The sequence below is a fragment of the Kogia breviceps genome, chromosome 6, assembly GCF_026419965.1.
Source record: "Kogia breviceps isolate mKogBre1 chromosome 6, mKogBre1 haplotype 1, whole genome shotgun sequence".
In the NCBI taxonomy this organism is placed as follows: Eukaryota; Metazoa; Chordata; class Mammalia; order Artiodactyla; family Physeteridae; genus Kogia; species Kogia breviceps.
This window is the reverse complement of record NC_081315.1, coordinates 3,249,723-3,270,610: the sequence shown is the minus strand read 5'-3', so window position 1 is coordinate 3,270,610 and position 20,888 is coordinate 3,249,723. Positions and strand designations below refer to the sequence as shown.

The 20,888-nt window shown below is 40.9% G+C and overlaps 1 protein-coding gene across 6 annotated transcripts in view; it reads right to left on the bottom strand.

Moving 5' to 3' along the window:
* The window catches only part of RAPGEF2 (Rap guanine nucleotide exchange factor 2), a 249,132-nt gene that overhangs the window by 115,912 nt on the left and 112,332 nt on the right, over positions 1–20,888 (bottom strand). For 4 of the 6 annotated variants that reach the window (XM_059066801.2, XM_059066802.2, XM_067035439.1 and 1 more), the window contains 2 exons: positions 2,665–2,740; positions 630–797 (listed from right to left, as the gene is read on the bottom strand). In XM_059066801.2, the coding sequence (XP_058922784.1) occupies positions 630–797; positions 2,665–2,740 (244 nt within the window). Of the gene's footprint in view, positions 1–629; positions 798–2,664; positions 2,741–11,714; positions 12,130–12,832; positions 12,929–20,888 lie in introns of those variants that run through there. The other 2 variants (XM_067035440.1, XM_059066805.2) reach the window with 2 other exon arrangements.

The window sequence follows — 20,888 nt, the reverse complement described above, 5'->3', positions numbered from 1 at the left end:
TTCCCAGAATGGTATGAAAATAATAGGTAATTTTTAAATATCTAACTTTCGAATAAAAAACAGGTATGAGGGCTTCCCTGGTGGCGCAGTGGTTGAGAGTCCGCCTGCTGATGCGGGGGACGCGGGTTCGAGCCCCGGTCCGGGAGGATCCCACATGCCGCGGAGCGGCTGGGCCCGTGAGCCATGGCCGCTGAGCCTGCGCGTCCGGAGCCTGTGCTCCGCAACGGGAGAGGCCACAGCGGTGAGAGGCCCGCGTACCGCAAAACAAAAACAAAAACCCAAAAAACCAGGTATGATACCCGCCACTGGGGACGGTGAGGGAAAGGGCAAAATTTTAGATTAAGATAAGAACCTAAAAATACCCCAGTTACAAGTGTACGTGCTGATCACAAAGCTGATCCTCAGAGTCCACGTTAAGAAATAAAAAGGCTAAGCAATGCCTTTTGATATCTTATTTCAATGCTCCTTAAACTATTCATATTATGTGTGTTTCCAGAAAAATCTGCACTTTGAATAAGTATACCACAGAAAGGAATTATTCATCAAAAATAGAAAATGTATGTCTTTTCACAAAACTCCCAACAGAAAGTTATAAAGATAAATATAATTATTATACTCGTATAACTTACCGTATGATAGCCTCTAGGCAAAGGTGGTTTGCCCACAGGATACGGATCCACAGTGTCAATAATCGTTTGTCTTTCCCCTTTCTGGTTGATTTTTCTAAATCTCCTTCGCGACTGTCGATGAGAAGCTTGACGCTGAAAATATTCTTCATTTTCATCCATATAGTCTACCTGAAATAAAATCCCCCAAGATATCATTTCTTCAAACACCATGTTCCATATTAAGATTATATGCAGAGTAAAACTTACGGATAGTCCACGTTCATTCACTGTGCAAAGACATTTGTAGACAAACTATCTCGACAGACTTCAAATGTTTTTGAACTTCTCTGAAACTAACCGTTTCTGAGTAACTTTTCTTTATAAAGAAAAGAGGCATTTTCAGTTCCACTTAGGACAATACGGGTAACTCTTGAATTTCCTGCAGTCTCAAAGGGAAGGATATGTTCAGTAGTCTTTGTCCTGATTTATTAATGGAAGATCTCACAGGATACATCACCACGCATTATGAAAGCAACTGCCCCATTGTCTTAACTAAAGCACAAAAACTCTCATGAAGTAAATCTGCTTTAAAAAAAAAACCCAAAAAACCCAAATCCCAAATGACTCAGACGCCACTTCTGGTAGAATGACTCTGGTAGATTACTCAACGGCTTCTCTTCCTACTTTCATTCTACGGATTCAGTTTCTTTTTTTTTTTTTATTATAAATAGCACTGTTCTCAAAAACTAAGTTCCTCATTTTAAACATTTAGAAAGTGATGAATGGACTAACAGTAGAAAAGCTACGTTCGGTCAGTCCTCGTCACACTTACAGAAGGAAAACGGTGTTGCTTGCAAAAGCACGTTTAGATTCTAAGACGGTTCTCACACTGACAACCTGGCGGTCAGCATCACGTTTACAAGGACAAAATCCTCAAGGAATTTTGAAGATCAAAAATCCTTCAGATGAGCACAAAACAGCAGTAACAGAGACCAAAATCTCGAAGAAATATCTAAAATGCTTTTCAAGACCTGTGGCTGGGAAGCCCGACGTATCTGCCTACATTTTTCCACCCCTAAATCTTTACTCACCACCGTGCCACTTTCTCACTCAACAGTAAATTTTGGGAAATTTTACCAAAAGTCTTCACTAGCTTTGATGAGGAAGTTGCCATTTCTGACAAATTCCTCTCCTCCACCACGGGGAAAAAACCTACGTCTCCTCTGAAAATAGACGTATAGGCATCTACCAAATATTTTATTAAATACGAATAAAAAGCCTCCACCATCATCTATTTTAGGCCATCATTTATTCAACAAGTTTCCCTGCCCAGATAGATACTGGACGGGAAATATTATGCACATCAGCCAACTGGGCACCCCCTCCAATCTTACCTTATTTTTGTTGCTGATTTTGTTTAGGGGTACATAGTGTCCCATCTTAAAATCGTTTTTATATAGTAAGGAAGAATGTGACAGGCTTTTCTTAAAGCATCAGTAAAGATAATTATGTTGCTAATATCTCTTCTAACGTTATGTTTTTTTGCATCTGTCTTACCTCAATATACTTTTTAAATCACACTATTCAATTAAATAGAGATAAAAATCTCAACAGAGTATTTATCCAGCATAAAAGTCCTCCAAATTTCTTTCAATTAGATAAAGGAAGTGAACTGATTTCCTTAGGTCAATTGTTCCCTGAATACATATCACTGTATCTCATTTAAAGTATCTCACTCATTCCAACCAATATTTGGAGAGCTAAAATCCTGCAATTCCAAGATTCTCCCCAAGTTTAAATTAAATGGCATTTTCATAGACTGATTTATAAAGTTCAAACACCAAACATTTAGGTACGTGACCCTTTTAAACTTTCATTTTCATTACTTGAATCCCATAAATAATTATAATGATTATGAACTAAAACTCAAAAAGTTATGAAATAAATACACCTAAAGTTATAAAATATATAACACACTATTATAAGTAGTCTGTGATAATTCTTTTATTTCATAACTTTTTTTAAGGGAAAAAAGTCTTCAGAGAAGTATTCTTACCACAATCATTTCAGAAGGCTCTAACACAATGCATTCACAGCCACGCCTAAAGCTTCCTGCAGAACGCTTGCCAAAACTAGAAGGAAAAAAAAGATTTAAGAAATACAAATTATGAATTTAAGCTAACCCTTCAGATGAATAAAAACAAGGAAGAAAACAACTATAAAAATATACACTGAATTAAAAGAACTATCTCAAACCATTATTTATACAGAATGACAAGGAACCATTCAAAATTTTAAATCTCAGACATATTTTTCTGGAAAATTCCAATATAATGTTTTTGAATTCATAACGTAAGTAATGAAGAATCATTATGAATGTGTTTTGTGTTAGGCTGTTTGAAACCACTCCCAGTTAGGTGAAGATTTAGATTATTCTAACAGGGGTGAGAACTGGATCAATGGCAAACTATAAAAATATCCAAAGTATAAAATGCATATAATCCTCTTCTATAACTTAACTTGCTTAGGTTAAACATTTCTTTCACTTAAAAATGTAGTTATTTTTCCAAATTTTCAAATCAACTTATTCAAAATCAGTTTAAGGAAAAGGTATTCAACTCAGCGCTTTCAGCTACACAGTGACTTTAGTGGACATGCATTCCCAAAGCCCCTTTCCGCGTGAAGACTGCACTGCCGACTTCAGACACGGCACCTCTGCCCCATCGGTGGAAATACCCACCTAAGACCAGAGCAGATTTATCCTCTCTGGCGTAGCGATATGCCAACTAGAGCCACGAAGAGTTCTAAGTAGTCATGACTTGTTCTGCTAACGTACCACCTACCGCTGCTCCTTCGCTACTCCAAAAGGCCTCCCTTCCCTCCAGTCAACATCTTTAGTACCCATTGTTTTTCTGGCCACACCGTGCAGCATGGGGGATCTTAATTTCCCAGCCAGGGATCGAACCCGCGGCCCCTGCAGTGGAAACGCGGAGCTACGGAGTCTTAACCACTGGGCTGCCGGGGAAGTCCCAGTCACCATTGTTAATAACCTACTTTTGAGAAAAATATGAGGAAAAAACACTTCCAAAGAGCTGTTTTATAGAGCATTTTTTTCCCCAAATCATTTAGACATTTGAGCAGCTCCTATGGACATTCTCATTCCTTTTATAACTCTCTTTATGTCATGGTAGTACACAATGTTTCACACATTAGAACCCAACTTGGATTAGGGAAAAAAAAAAGTCAGGTCAGATGAAGAGAATAAGAAAGTCAAGGTTCTCACTCTACATCAGCCTCTGGGGCCTCTGGCCAACCAACTTGACCACCCGATAGGCTAAACCGCACTCATTTTTAAGGTTATTGGGTGAGCCCAGGCCATCACTGAAGCCATTTCCTGCTCCAAAATTGTTTCTGTCAAAATCAAAAAGAACCATACTTAGCATATCTGAAAAATCGTTCAAAAAATATTCATACATACATATTCTCACAACCATACATACTGAACTGCTTTTTTTAAGTGGAAAAAAATCTGCCAGGAAAAATATAATAATCTTATCTTCTTTGTCATGTTATTTCACATGCAATTAAAATGACCTAAATTTTTACATATTCTCCTCTTAGTTTACAATTAAAGACCGCTAAAGTTGCAGAAAATTCTCAACACACACAAAAATTTGCTTCTGGTTTTTGAAACCACCTACTTGCAATTTAATTTCTTACAATGACGCTTATAATTTAATGATGCACTACAAACTAAGAAAGAATCTCAGTGTGTTAGTAAAATATGTAGCAGCTTTCATTACCCATTGAACCCTGTTATAGGACTAGGTAAAAACACATATTGTATGTTTTAAGTTTTATCACTAAATAAAATAGCATTAAAATCTAAAGAAAATCTGTGACTCTAAGTTTTTTCATATTTTATTAAATTACAGAACCAGACAAGCTTCATAATCATAATGATCGAGTGGTTTTCCTTTTTTAAAATTTCATGTAGTAAAAAAAAAAAAAAAATCAAACGTCTATAATGCATACAATGTTCAGATGACAACTTAATAAAAACTGCTAGAATTGAGTTGCTCACAAATTTTTGCAACAAAAGTAGTGACATCAACATGAATAAACTATGTGGTATTTATTTATTTTATGCCTAATTCTAGTACCAACCACTCCCTACTCTGGAATTAAGGCTGTAGAACCCCTGACCAATCAGCCATTAGTTCAACAGAACTTTAGGGCTGAGAAGATATTCACGTATCTAGCTGCACTATTACTTGAGGGATGAAAAGTGTGCTTCCCCTAAGATGTGCTACAAAAAATATCTCTACGCCTTTTGCAAAGTGAGCTGCGCTAAAATCTAACAAAACTGTCTTTGAAGCCCCAAAAGACTCAGGTTCTACTGACCATCACAAAGGTGTGAACCATAGGAGAAATAATAGACTCTTGTCAGGTTAATTCTTTGAATACATTGAGGGGGGAAAGGCAAATGCACAGAGAAGCCACTCCAGCAAGGGAGAATAAATTATTTCACTTATCCAAAAATCCACTGTTTCGAACACAGCCAAGAAGCCAGAAGGAAAGAGTGGCCTCAAAAGAGCTAAAGCGCAAGTCACGAAAGCACTCGCTGGGGCCTAATGACAAGGTCACTTGGCTCTATGGCAGAGAGGGGTTACTCTTAGCTTACAAGCCAGAGGCTGGAAGGTAGGAATGGTCAGGGAGGAATGAAAATCGTCACCTAGAAACCCATTCAGCCCACACAATACTTCTGCTTCTACTCGCTGATTCTTTGAAACAATAAATATAGAAACAAAAGTAAGTAAACACCATTATTTACTAAGTTTAAAAAAAATCTCTGACCAAGTTCTATATAAGTAAACTGTTTTAAAAATACAGTCCTGGGGCTTCCCTGGTGGCACAGTGGTTGAGAGTCCGCCTGCCGATGCGGGGGACGCGGGTTCGTGCCCCGGTCCGGGAAGATCCCACGTGCCGCGTAGTGGCTGGGCCTATGAGCCATGGCTGCTGAGCCTGCACGTCCACAGCCTGTGCTCCGCAACGGGAGAGGCCACGGCAGTGAGAGGCCCGGGTATCGCAAAAAAAAAAACCAAAAAAAAAACCAAAAAAAACCAGTCCTGGACTCAATGCTCTGTGGTGACCTCAATGGGAAGGAAATCCAAAAAGGAGGGGCTATAAGTATACGTATAGCTGATTCACCTTGCTGTGCAGTAGAAACTAACACAACACTGTACAGCAACTCTACTCCAATAAAAATAAAAATAAATAAATACATTAAAATTTTTTTTAAATACAGTCCTGGAAAACTTTAGAGATAAAAAAGGTAACCGGATAGAGACATACAGCAGGTAAGATCTCCCACAGATGATATTAAGACCAAAGTTTTAAAATATTTTAGATGATTTAGTAGGAAGAAATGGAGAGAAATCCTCAGGTTTACAAATGACACAGAGACGTTTAGATAGTAATGCACAAAACAAAGCCAGTAAGAACAAAGTACAAGCCATTTTTATAAAGTTTTATGTGTGTATAAAAAAGCAGTAAGGACCCAACCTGCACAAGGAAATATTCTATGTGAAAAGTGATCAAATGCACAAAGTATGTAAGATAAGATTAAATAGCAAAGAGTTCTCATGTTTCAATTAAAAGTCAAATGTAAACTACAAGTCTTTCAAGGCATTAGCACAGTAAACTAACATAATAAATAATAAACAGAGATACATCTCAAAGGATGGACACACTAGGAGAAATTAAAAATGAAAATTACTATACATACCCTTATAGAAAACCACGTAAATCTACAATAGAGCACTGACCTAGAAAAGTTTCTAAAGGGAAAAACACAGAGCTAAAAAGTTTCCAACAAAAAAATTAAGGGTATCCAAAGGGCTTTCTGTAAAACCAGAGGCACAAATTACAAGAACACTTCATTCAATCTTATTAATAGCAGCTGAAAGTTGGTATCATTTAAATTTCTAAAATCATGACTTAAGGAATTGTAGAAATGATATAGATTAAATAAGAACTTGGTTAACTTAAAAAGTACACCTACAATCCTTGAGGGTTTTAAGAAAAGTCAGAAATAGATAAAGATTGTTCCAAAGCCATTTGCCTAAATTCTCCTCCAAATGTTCCTTGGTGACACTGTCAGAAATGAAGTTAGTCCTATCAAATGCATTCTTTTTTATTATTAAGTCTTATAAGAGACTACACAAAGTGGTCTACAAATTTGAGGCAATTCCCATCAAAATCCCCTCAAAAATATTTTTTGCAGAAATGGAAAAACCAATCTTCACATTCATATGAAATTGCAAGGGGCCCTAATTAGCCAAAACAATCTTGAAAAACAACAAAGTTAGTGAACTCACACACTTTTAATTTCAAAACTTACTACAAAGCTGCAGTAATCAAACCAGTGTGGTACTGGCATAAGGACAGACACATATGGACCAATGAAATAAAACTGAGACCCCAGAAATAAACCCATATCTATGGCTAATTTTGACAAAGGTCAAGTTCATTCAATGGGGGAAGAACAATCTCTTTAACAAATGTGCTGAGACAACTGTATTTCCACATGAAAAAGAATGATGTTGGACCCCTACTTCTCATGACATACAAAAATTAACTGAAAACGGATCACTGACTAAATAAAAGAGCCAAAACCCATAAAACTCTTAGGGGGAAAATAAAAAAGGGATAAATCACCATTACCTTGGATTTGACAATGGACTCAGAGATGACACCAAAAGGACCAGCAGCAAAATGAAAAATAAATAAACTGAACTTCATCAAAACTGAAAACTTTGGTGCACTGAAGGACATTATCAAGAAACTGAAAAGACAACCTACAGAACAGGAGAAAATATTTGCAAATCATATATCTGAGAAGGGTTTAATATCCAGAATACATGAAGAACTCCTATAGCTCAACAACAAAAAGACAACCCAATTAAAAAATAGGCAAAGGACTTGAACAGACCTTTCTCCAAAGAAGATATATGTATCAGCATCCTTAGTTATTAGGGAAAAGTAAATCAAAACCACAACAAAGCTACTCACCCAAGTTGCCCACTCTCCCCCCAAGAGTGCTTATTAATAAATCCTTGCTGTGCTTTCTCGAAATAAGAAAAAACAAAACAAGCAAACAAAAAGACAACAAAAAACACAACCAGATACCATATCACACCTGATACTAGATGTGAATGAGATATTAGGATGGCAATAATTAAAAAAAAAAAAAATACAAAGAATGCAAAAAATGTCGAAGAGGATCTAGAGAAGCTGGAACCCTTGAATTCTGCTGCTGGGAATGTAAGATGGTGCCGTCACTGTGGAAAAGAGTCTGGAACGTCCTCAAAGAGTTAAACACAGAATTAATATAAGACCCAGCGATTCTACTCCTAGATAAATACCCAAAAGTATCAAAAACATGGACCCAAACAGATATTGCACTGCAGCATTATTTGCAATAGCCAAAAGGTGAAAACAACGTAAGTGTCAACTGATGAGTGGATAAACAAAATGTGATATATACAATGGAATATTATCCAGCAATAAAAAGGACTGAAGTTCTCCTATATGTTATAACATGGATAAGCCTTGAAAGCATTATGCTAAGTGCAACAGCCAGTCACAAAATGACAAATATTGTATCTAGAATAGGTAAATTCATAAAGACAGAAAGTAGACCTGAGGTTTCCGGGGGTTAGGGAAATGCAAAGTTACAAAGTTTCTGTTTGGAGCTACGAAACATAGGTTGTGGACATAGGTAGTGATGACGGTTGCACAACAGTGTGATTGCAATTAATGCCATTGAATCCTACACTTTAAATGGTTAAAATGGCATAATTTACATTATACACACACATGTGCATATCCACAATTTTTTTTTAAGTATACAAGGGAAACTTATCAAGAAGATTGGTGTGTTTGTTTGTTTTAGTGGTTTTGAGTATTCTGGCAAAATTCAGGACTTGAATAAGAAAAAGTAGTAACTCCACTTTGACCAAACAAGAACCAACCTTAGGGGCAAAGGAAGAGTTAAGTTTGATGACTGAGCTATACCACTGATTAACTTGGAACCAATCTTTTTCTACGCTAATTTAGCAATGAAGTGATAGAGGTCATGGGTGAAATAACTAGGAAGATACAAAGAGATGGTAAACAAATGTTAATGAAATATCTGAAATCAGTTTTTTTTAATTTTTATTTTATATTGGAGTATAGTTTGTTTACAATGTTGTGTTAGTTTCAGGTGTACAGCCAAATGATTCAGTCATACATATACACGTATCTATTCTTTTTCAAATTCCTTCCCCATTTAGGTTATTACAGAATATTGAGCAGAGTTCCCTGTGCTCTACAGTAGGGCCTTGTTGGTTCTCTATTTTATATATAGCAGTGTGTATGTGTCAATCCCGAACTCCCAGTCCATCCCTCCCACCCACCCTTCCCGCCGCCGGTAACCTGAAATCAGTTTTGAAGAGTCAATTATACCTACATTTCCCTCTCACCCAGCATTACCCCGTTTTTATCTTATCCCTGGTCATAAATTTGGGGGTCTCCCTGCCCCGCGCCCACATATATATGGGGAGAGAGAGAGAAAGAGAGAGAGATGCGCACACACATACCATTGTGCTTCCTATTCCTCTTCCAAATACTCACCGGACACGTACTACAGAATCAATATGAACTAGGTAATCAACACAGAACTTACAAGAAACTCACTAAATATAGCCCCTATTCTTTTTTCTTTTTTTTTCTTTTTTTTTTTTTGCGGTATGCGGGCCTCTCACTGTTGTGTCCTCTCCCGTTGCGGAGCACAGGCTGCGGACGCGCAGGCTCAGCGGCCATGGTTCACAGGCCCAGCCGCTCCGCGGCATGTGGGATCTTCCCGGACCAGGGCACGAACCCGTGTCCCCTGCATCGGCAGGTGGACTCTCAACCACTGCGCCACCAGGGAAGCCCAGCCCCTATTCTTAATTAGTTTGTTTTCCATGGAAGATGACTACACAGAAAGTTGTGACAACAGGTAGAACAGCGAGTGCCATGAGTTTAATAAAAAAGAATGTCAGGGTTTCCCTGGTGGCGCAGCGGTTGGGAGTCCGCCTGCCGATGCGGGGGACGCGGGTTCGTGCCCCGGTCCGGGAAGATCCCACGTGCCGCGGAGCGGCTGGGCCCGTGAGCCGTGGCCGCTGAGCCTGCGCGCCCGGAGCCTGTGCTCCGCATCGGGAGAGGCCACAGCAGTGAAAGGCCCGCGTACCACACACACACACACACACACACACACACACACACACACAAAAAAAGTCATATTTGCTGCCTACAATGCATCTCAAAAACAAAATGCATTTCTTGAATGTCAGAGCTGAGAAAAAACTTGAAAATCATACAGTACAGGGTCTCTTGGCATTTTTTTCTCCAGCTTCACACCTGAAAGTATGTCAGAGTCCAATGTGCTACATCAAAGGCCCTCAAATATTTCTATTTAGGAAAAGGCCCCCAAGTGTTTATAATATGTATGACCTGCCATCCTCCTCCTCCCATGAGAACTGTCCCTCCAGTTCAATTTTCATTGCGTAAGTGGGAAACTAAGCCAACCCACCTAAGGGTAGGTTAAAAGAGATGCCCCCAAATTACCATCAGACTCCCTCACGCAGGGTTCTGGGATCCCACACTGACCTGACCCTTCCCTCTGACTTTCTGCTATAGCCCGTTTCCACACTCAATAATACAAGAGCTCTGGTCTTTGGTAAGCTTGCCATGTACAAGGAGTAAGTCCCAGACCTCCTCAGGAATACTGCTACATAGTGCATCTCTTATACCAGTAGAGCATAAACCCCGTGGCAAGTGGGGAACAGAGCTTTGCGGAAAGCTAGATTCTCAGAAGCTCGCTCACTCGTTGGCCGAGGGAGAAAGACAAGTCAGCTGTTGTCATTCAGACAGCAACTCGAATTCAGCAAAATTACAAATGACCATCCAGAGCGGGAGGGTTACCCTGGGAGACTCAAAGATTTAAATGTCAAATCTATAAAAACCAAGCCTCTTCAGGCAGCTGCTGCCAGAAACTCAACTACTAGCACATCTGCTCCTTTGAAATGGCACTCATAATACGACATACCGAGATAAACAAAGATATTTTTAAAATTTAAACTCAATTTTTAAAGTGACACAGCTTTTTTCTTAAAACTTAAAAAAAAATATTCTCCCCGTCTTCTGGTCATTTCGGTCTTTCTATGTACACGGGCATCTACATATAAGATACCAATATTAAAATACATATATAATAATTGTCTTCCAAACAAAGATGTAGGTAACAGTTATCAATGAGACTGGGTCTGAATACTTAGAAACCTGTGAGCCCTTTCTCTACTGGAGGCCAGCCTTTCACAAAAGCCAGCAAGTTAGAAAGAGATGGGGAGGAGTGGAGAAGTACGGTATGTGTGTGCTTTAAGAATGCCGATAGGCTTCTGATTCTACAAGGTGTGAACATTTAAGGACTACAGTCTTTAAACCCTTCTAAACTGTCCTGTAGAAGTGCGGTGTATAGCTTGGCTTTCAACTATTAACCCCAATGCGACTTCAGAACGTCCCGGTGGGCTTGCACTGAACAACCGAAGGTGACACAACTGAAAGCGGCGCCGACTCACTGTGCGTCTACCTATTGGTTCTCCGCGCTGCTTAAAAAAAGGTTAAACTCACAGCAAAAGATTAACGAAAAGACCACCTGCAGCAGAGTATTACTAAATACTCATACTCCCTCGGTAAAACTAATTATTGAGGAATGGTTGCTCCAAAGACAGTTTAACAATCCAGATTTTCACTCCCATTGAATTATTTTAACGGAACAAATTAAAAATTAAGAATTACAACTTGTTCCTGAAAGTGAAATAAACTGAGTTTAATATTTTCACAGGTGCAAAACGGAATGACTTGATAGCACCCAAAATATGCAGACCAAAAATTCACTGAAAGTAATGTCTTCTACATAATGTAAAATAGAGAAAAAAACATTAACAGCCTGATAAACTTTCTTTCAGGTTCAAGGCTCACAACAAGAAAGCACCAATGCCTGCAAATATAAAACCTTACCTAGTTTTCATAAATACCCACAGGCTGTGATTCAGCGGACAGGGGTTCGCAGGCTCCTTCTGAGGGAAGGCCATCCTGTCCTGCGTCCCCGTGACCACATTTTCCCCGTCCAGGTTGAGTCATGAGCACTCGCTGTGTGAGTTTCCACGACAGGCTGTCGCTGAGCACGGCAGCCTCTTCCGTCAGTGGCCCTAAGCTTGCCCTTTGTATGGGCCTCCGCATTCCTGTGGTACGTCAGAAACTGCCCAGCGGAATGCAACTCCTCAGTATCGGAATGTCAACTTTTTCATGCCAGGCTACATCCAGAGAGGGAAGACACAGCCGTCACACCGTGACTACACCGGGAGGCAGTCCTAGTTTACAAGATGACTGAAAATGTGACTCTCCGAGATATCAATTTTTCATATCTTCATTTCTAGGAAATGACAAGCAGTTACTAAAACCTAAAATACGTCTGGCCTGATGCTCCTACACCAAAACCAATTTATTTATTTAGGACTTAAAACAAATACGCACATGACACTGTCTTCAGAGAGGAGAACAGCAATACACATTAAGAAAAAAAAAATCCAACAAGTAACTGCTGATGCAATCAATTCCATTCTCAAAAATCAGTAGACTCTACAGGAATACATTTAACAGAAGAGGACAGTGGCTTGAAAGACATCATAAAAATGCATTTAATCTTTTAAAAATATTTTGTCCTCACTCATTAGTTTAACAAGCAAAAAAAAAAGTAACAGCTATTTAAAACAGAAATATACACACACCAAGTACACATAAAAGCTGTGTGTGTGAACAGACTCTTTCAGAACTATTTGGGAGAACTAAACAGACAGTTTCTTTCAAGGCTCATTTAGAAGTATTCTAACAGTCGTCACCCTGCACAGACGAACAGAGGTTTGCTCCTCTACACAGCCAATCTCCACATTTTAACCTTCACTCATAAAAACAGAGCACAGGAAAAAAAAAAAATGACAAGCGAAGCCTCAGAGCTGTTCCCCCCGCCCCGCAGCCTCTGTTCATTCCTCAGTAGCCTGTGATCCAAGTAACTACAGAAGTACCGGCCATCTGATACTCATGCTGTCAACATTTCAATCCCTTAAAACAAATCTAACCTGCACTGGCTTCGGTATCTTTGAAGCAGCGGCAACAGTGCTGCCTCGCTGTAGAGGAGTTAGGGGTCTGCAGCCTCGAGCCCGCCCCATGGCCCCTGCGTTTTCTCCGGCTGAGTCCACGCGGCTGCAGCCTGTGCTCGGAGCCCGCATTCCTCCTGACGGCCAATTTCCTGCTTCGGTGACCCACCCACCCTCCAGGCTGCAGTTCTGAGTTACGCGTGTCGTGTCGTGTGGGCACTGTTTCCGCATACCAGCCTCATGACCTCAGCGGCAGCCTGACAGACACTCTTTATCAATTTCTATTCATTATCCACTCTCCTAAGTCAAGGGCACGTAGGGAAATCTGCCCTGTCTGCTCTCCTCTGAGCCTTCAAGGTCAAACGCTTAGGTGGGCTCGGCAATGCAATTTTGGTATTAAAATTTACCCGAGCTCTACAGACACTGCTCTCCACCACCAGAGGGATGCTGAATTGTGCACCTGGCTGGAATGATTGCCACGGAAAAGACACGCATAAATTTATATCGAGACAACATGGGAAAAGTGGAAAGAGGCTGCTTTTGCTCTTATTTTTCCCTTCTAGAGAAAAAAGGTGGCTCTTACCTCAGCTGTACGGGGGTGAAGGGAGCAACCAGTTTTTGTCTCCTGCCACAATCTAAGCAGCAGAGGACAGTGGTGTGATGATGGCTACACTTCGGTGGTGTCCGCGTCCTCGTGACCAACTGCCGGAGAGCAGCTCAGCTAAACTGATGTGCTGCCATCAGTCTACTGAGTGGCGCAGACAGGCCTCCGCTGATCACAGCGCTTTGCACACAGACGGCAGCTGATCAGTTTGTGTAAGAGGTATGGTCCATAACAGCTTTCCCAGCAGCTTCTGGACACACGCCTCATCCAAAATGCCTCTGTTAAATCTTCCCTGTTTCATTGTGAGAAACACACTGTGGGTGAGCTGAAGAGGCGAGGAAGCTCAGCTCTGAGGTCTTATTTTAAAATAACCTGATTTGGGGGCTTCCCCGGTGGCGCAGTGGTTAAGAATCCACCTGCCAGTGCAGGGGACACGGATTCGAGCCCCGGTCCGGGAAGATCCCACGCGCCGCGGAGCCACTAGGCCCGTGAGCCACAACTACGGAGCCTGTGCTCTGGAGCCCGCGAGCCACAACTACTGAGCCCGTGCGCCTAGAGCCCGTGCTCCACGACAAGAGAAGCCACCGCAGTGAGACGCCCGTGCGCCGCAAGGAAGAGCAGCCCCTGCTCGCCGTAACTTGAGAAAAGCCTGCGCACAGCAACGAAGACCCAATGCGGCCAAAAATAAAGTAAACAAATTTATATAAATAATAATACAATAAAAGAAAATAACTTGACTTTTGTAAAATTCATTAGTGGTAACATAAACAATTACATGAAGAAATAACCGAACAGACCTATGTTAACTTGCTAGTGAGAAAAATGGTAGATGAATTCAAATGAATAGTTCGGATTCATCCTAACCAGTAAAAACCTGAATTGATCTCAAGAATCAAACATTCAAATAATGGCAACAGAAACACCTGATATTCTTTAAAGGTTTATACGAATGGCACCCAAACCCAGCCACCAGCCTCCCCCAAATCTGGTATATGTCATAAAAGAAGTTGAAATGGCACACATGTCTTTATAAAATAGGACCTAAACAATAACTCAGGTCACTTGAATAATACTACATTCATAAAATTCTTGGAAGTTAAAAGAACACATTTCCACGAAAGGAAAAGCATAAATTCACACATATGTGTGATTTCTTACAAAGATATCAAGTAATAAAATGTCAATTTATTGAATTCATCTGCATGGAATGTGGACATTTTTCACAAACCATACTTATCTTGTTTTCCCTTGTTTTGTAAATAACTGTTCCTTCTAATTCTACCAACAGTAACCCTGGCAATATTGTTTAACCTGTTTCAGATCTGTTCTCATAGATTGAGGTAGTTAAAAACCTAGTATGTACCATCAAAAAATATTTAGGAATATATTTAATGAAGGTTGTGTATGACCTGTACACTAAAAACTACAAAAGGGGATGCAACCGTACAAAGGAAAATAATAGAAGATCTAGATAAATTATGAGCTATACCATGTTCATGGTTTGGAAGGCTCAATATTAAGATAGTAAACCTTCCCAAACTCATCTACACATTCAATACAACTCCAGTCAAACCCTAACACTGACAAGCAGATTTCAGAATTTATATGGAAAAGCAAAGACACAGAAGAGCTAAATAATTTTGATAAAGAACAAAAGTGAGGGATTTATACTACAGGATTTTTACTATAAAGCTACGCAAATAAAGATTATGTGGTATTGGTATAAGAATTGACATGCACCAATAGATCAACAGAAGAAAAGAAAGAGTCCAGAAACAGACATGAAACAAATTTAGTCTACTGATTTTTAATAAATGTGCCAAGGCAACTTAATGCATTAAAAAATGTTCTTTTCAATAGTTCTGAAACAGATGAATATCTGTATTGAGAAACATAAGCCAAACCTCAACCCTTACTTACACCATACACAAAAATTAAATCAAAATGGATCTCAGAAAAAAAAAAAAAAAAGGATCTCAGGCCTAAATGAAAGAGCTAAAACTATTAAATTTCTAGAAGAAAAACATGAGAAAACTTTTCTGACATCAAGTGAAGAAAAGATTTCTTAAACAGGACACCAAAAGTACAAACTATAAAAGAAAGCACTGACATAAATGGACTTCATTAAGGTGGAAAGTTTTTGCTTTTAAAAGACACAGTTAAGACAAAGGCAAGCCTTTTTCTGAATATCTCCAAAGAAGATATACAGATTGCCAACAAACACATGACAGAATGCTCAACATCATTAATCATTAGAGAAATGCAAATCAAAACTACAATGAGATATCATCTCACACTGGTCAGAATGGCCATCATCAAAACCTCTAGAAACAATAAATGCTGGAGAGGGTGTGGAGAAAAGGGAACCCTCTTGCACTGCTGGTGGGAATGTAAATTGATACAGCCACTATGGAGAACAGTATGGAGGTTCCTTAAAAAACTGCAAATAGAACTACCATACGACCCTGCAATCCCACTACTGGGCATATACCCTGAGAAAACCAGAATTCAAAGACAATCATGTACCAAAATGTTCACTGCAGCTCTATTTACGATAGCCAGGACATGGAAGCAACCTAAGTGTCCATCAACACGTGAATGGATAAAGAAGATGTGGCACATATATACAATGGAATATTACTCAGCCATAAAAAGAAATGAAACTGAGTTATTTGTAATGAGGTGGATAGACCTGGAGTCTGTCATACAGAGTGAAGTAAGTCAGAGGAGAAAAACAAATACCATATGCTAACACATATATATGGACTCTAAGAAAAAAAAAAAATGTCATGAAGAGATTAGTGATAGGACGGGAATAAAACACAGACTTACTCGAGCATGGACTTGAGGATATGGGGAGGGGGAAGGGTAAGCTGTGACGAAGTGAGAGAGTGGCAGGGACACATATACACTACCAAACGTAAATTAGGTAGCTAGTGGGAAGCTGCCACATAGCACAGGGAGATCAGCTCGGTGCTTTGTGACCACCTAGAGGGGTGGGATAGGGAGGGTGGGAGAGAGGGTGATGCAAGAGGGAAGAGATATGGGAACATACATATATGTATAACTGATTCAGTTTGTTGTAAAGGAAAAACTAACACACTATTGTAAAACAGTTATACTCAAATAAAGATGTTTAAAAATAAAAAAAAGAATTATTATTATTATAGACTATATAAACTACCATGGCAGCAAAAAACCTCTGATATACATACATACATACTTATATACATTCTGGATATGATTTAGACTGATGAAAGAAGATAGTTTTCCTATTTGTAAAACTGAATTACGTATGAATACTTAATGGTGGTTTTCTAACTGCACCGTAATGAACCAAAAAATAATAATAAAAATAAAATACAGGAAAGTGTTGGACAGATTTTGGCCATTGCCCTAATTTAAAAAAATTATCTGATAATGTTTAAGAAATAACAAAGTTATCTTAATGAAACTGACACACTAAGCAGTTTACAGCTATAAAATGTAAAGTGAGTCATCAGTAAAAGATAATGTAAAAATTATCCTTAAATGTCTGACTCAAAAAAAAACTTTTAAAAGCAGAACTAAAAATTCCAGTTATTTGATGTTTATGTAGATCTATATAACACATGAACATTCAATACCAGAAATTATATTTTATATTTAACTGCAAAAATATCCAATACCTATAAAGCCATAAATGTGTGGCAAAAATAAGAACTATCTAAGGAAATAAATTTTTTTAATATTTTGAACTTACAGTTCAATATTCTAATCAGTAATAAATATTAAGCTGGCAGCTTTTAAACCCACATTATATTTAATTAAATTCTAACATAAAAAGGCAGTGATATACATGTCTAAGCTATTATTTCACTTTATTTAAACTATTTCTTAATTCTTGAAGTACTTTTAAAGAATTTTTAGTACATCTAAAAATTAAAGTGGGGTTCATAGTACAGAATAAATTTTCTTTAACATTCAAAGATGTGACTGGTGTTGTCTATCATATACAACATGTACCTATAATATTATATATGTAATTTTATAGTCATAGTAATTTTATAGCCAATGTAAAATAAAATAGAAGGTCCCTGAACTACGGTTAATCGGAAATTTTATTTTAATAGACATTCCAGTTTTACCAAGTATAATTTGCTTCTTCTATGAATCTCTCTCTTAGCGACAGCCTTACTCTTGTCATTTTCTGTCAGTGTCCCCAATACTGAAAGTATATTTCTTTAAACAAAACCCAATTTAGTTGCTATGTATTTTAAGACACTTTGAATTCATACAGGTGAAACAGTAATTCACACACCCCTCCAAACCAACCCTCCCCCAAAATAAGTGTGCAAACACACGGGTTGGGAGTTCCTTTACGCTCAGCAGCAGACAAACAATTCCAACATTTTACAGAGAAAAACAATACTGTATTTCATTGACGCATGCATGTCAGACTTGAAAACGTTTATGAAATATAATATTTACTTGTGCAAGAGAAATTGAAACATCACTGCAAATACGGACTTCTAGGATGAAATCACACACAGTTATACGAGGACCACAGATGACTAAACTCCCCGACTGAAGACGTCAAGCGTCAGGTGACCTGTGATACCACATCATCTCTACACACAAACACATCAGAGATCTTCCTTTGAAGGCTACTTACTTTGCTAGGACACCACCAACGCCAGTAGTGCAAGGACCGTGGGAGCCTGACTTACAGGTACCGCTCACCTGCGAAGCTGTAGTTACAGCAACCAAATTCCCAACTGGACCCAGCCACCGAGCTCCCTCTCTAGAGAACAGTACTGCTCTGAGGCTCGGGTACCACACTGGAGTATGGTCTAAATGATGCTAAAATCATGTTAGCTTTCCAAGATGAAGACGCTGTGTACTGGGGCAGAAAGTATAGCTGATACCCAAAGGGGGAATGTTTTGGTATATCCCACTGCATCGTTTAACATATTTTACCCTATTCCTTTAATTTATACATCTACCTTATTGCAAATTTAACACAGCATATATTTACATCAAGTGCAACTAAACTCTCCCTTCAATAGCATCAACTCTAGTCAAACCAAGCTCACATTTGTTTCAAGATGTATTTGCCTTATTTGGAGCTCCTTCCCAGCGCTTCCTTAAAATCTTTTATATGTTTACCTTATGTGTGTGTGTGTGTGTGTGTGTGTGTGTGTGTGTGTGTGTGTGTGTGTGTGTCCTGGGAATACTTGGACTTGAGTCAACCTCAGGTAGAACAAGTGGAAGTTATAGATGATGTAACAGCTGAAGGAGCAAGGCACAGGGCTGAGGAACAGGAGGGTCTAGTAAAGGAGGTAACTGACAAACTAAGAGAGTGTGAGGGAAGCTAAAGAGGTTGCTGGCTGTCTGTTCCAACATCCATTCTCCTCTTTCTCCTCAGGAGGATACTTTTTTTTGTTTTTGCGGTACGCGGGCCTCTCACTGTTGTGGCCTCTCCCGTTGCGGAGCACAGGCTCCGGACGCGCAGGCGCAGCGGCCACGGCTCATGGGCCCAGCCGCTCCGCAGCACGTGGGATCCTCCCGGACCGGGGCGCGAACCCGTGTCCCCTGAATCGGCAGGCGGACTCTCAACCGCTGCGCCACCAGGGAAGCCCCGAAGGATACTTTTACGTTATTATTTTCAGGGGCATAATTCATCTCAGAATAAAAGACTGCACGCCCCAGGCTCCTGGGCGGCCGGAAGCCGCCATATGACCACAGCTGGACAAGGTGATGTGAAGAGAAATGTTGTTTCAAGGATGGCAGTTAACTTTTTTGCTCGTCAGCCTTTCCCCCGCTTCTAGCTCCCACTGCAGACGTGATGGCTGGAGCTTGGCAGCCAGCCTGTGCCCGGGGTGGATGCCGAGCGGAAGCTATGAGCCGCGAAGAGGCACGGGGACCTGGGGCTGTCCTGGCCGTGGACCGTCAGGATTCTCTTACGGGAGAGAAAAAGTAGCTCCTGCTGTGCTTATGCAATTGTTCTATGCAACCAACATTAATAATTCCACTGTAATTAATACAGACGGCGAACGAACGCTACCCAGTAACACGCCGCCTGCCCTTTCCCCTCTCCCACGCCCTGCACGGGTGACGCGGCGCCTCCGCCCCGGGCTCCCGGGCCCCGTTCTTCGGGCGCACTGCAGCCCCGTTCCCTCCCAGCTCTCCTCCCCGATACTAACCCGACTTCCGGTAAATCAGAGCTTATTACAAGTGGTTTCTAAAAGGGATTAATTAGCTTAGCATAGTATCGCTAAGCTCCTTTTGAAAGTGATTTTTTAAAGGGCACGTTAAAAATATAATCGTGCACCGGTACGATTCAACGAACTTTACTGAGTGCCTGCTCTGTGCCAGACACCGGGGAAGCAAAGATGGACAATACAGCCCAGGCCGTTAAAGACTCCCGGTTGAGGAAGCATGTGGTTTTCCCGGGTGGGGAGGGGTGAAGTGGCCGTCCCAGCAGAGGCCGTGGCCGGCAAGGTGGGCCTGAAGACGTCCCGAGCTGCCCTGCACACCTGCTGCAGAGGCTGGGTTTTATGTGTTTGGTGGCTGAGTGTCACTTAAGCTCCTTAGGCAAGGGGTCAACAAGCGAAGCCTGAGCTTTTACACGATGATGCAGCTTCACAGGGACGCAGTCCTGAGGGCAGGCGGGGAGGTGCTGACAGAGCAGGTGACGCCAAAGGCCCTGGCGGTGGTGACTTGACAGGTACGGTCATTCCTAACTCTGAAGGGTCATCGGGAGAGAAGAGAGAGGTCAGAACTGAGACTCAAAGAAATTTCTAGAGTAGGTGACAAGCTCTTTATGAAGCCATCAGAGACAGAAGCAGCATTCCAGACACGCATCCTCATTCCCAGGGCCTGGGCACACGCGTAAGCCCTGCTCCCGTGGCGCCGTTACCGCGTCCCTGGCAAAGCACGAAGCCAGCAGTGCCCACACCCACCTGCTCCACGCCTGCCCCCAAACACCTGCCGGGCAGTGGGCGGAACGTAAATGGCCACATGTCAGTGACCGCTGGTATTAAGTGGGCGCTCAACACTCCCTCTGTTCCACCACCTCCCTCTCTGTCAGAACCCCCCAGCGCCCACCACTGGGCTCCCACACCCACCCATGGATGTGTGGCTCTGACCGAGAGCACATAAAAGGGTGCAGCGCTTGCGCTCTTTCCAAAGCCAGCACCTGCCCTGTCGTGGGCTTCACCCACTTCTGCAGCAAGCCCCCTCCTTCCCGGACAGAGCCCGCCCTGCTGGGTCGCACAACAAACACCCACAGACACGCTCTGGCCTCTTCTGAAGACACACGTCCCCCTGGGCCTCCAGCCGCCACCCTGCCTCCCCGCTGCGCTTTACAGTGAAATCTCCGGAAATGATGAAACTTCTCATCTCCACAACGAGCTCCGCCACTTGACTGGGACGGGCTCACCGGGGCCACGC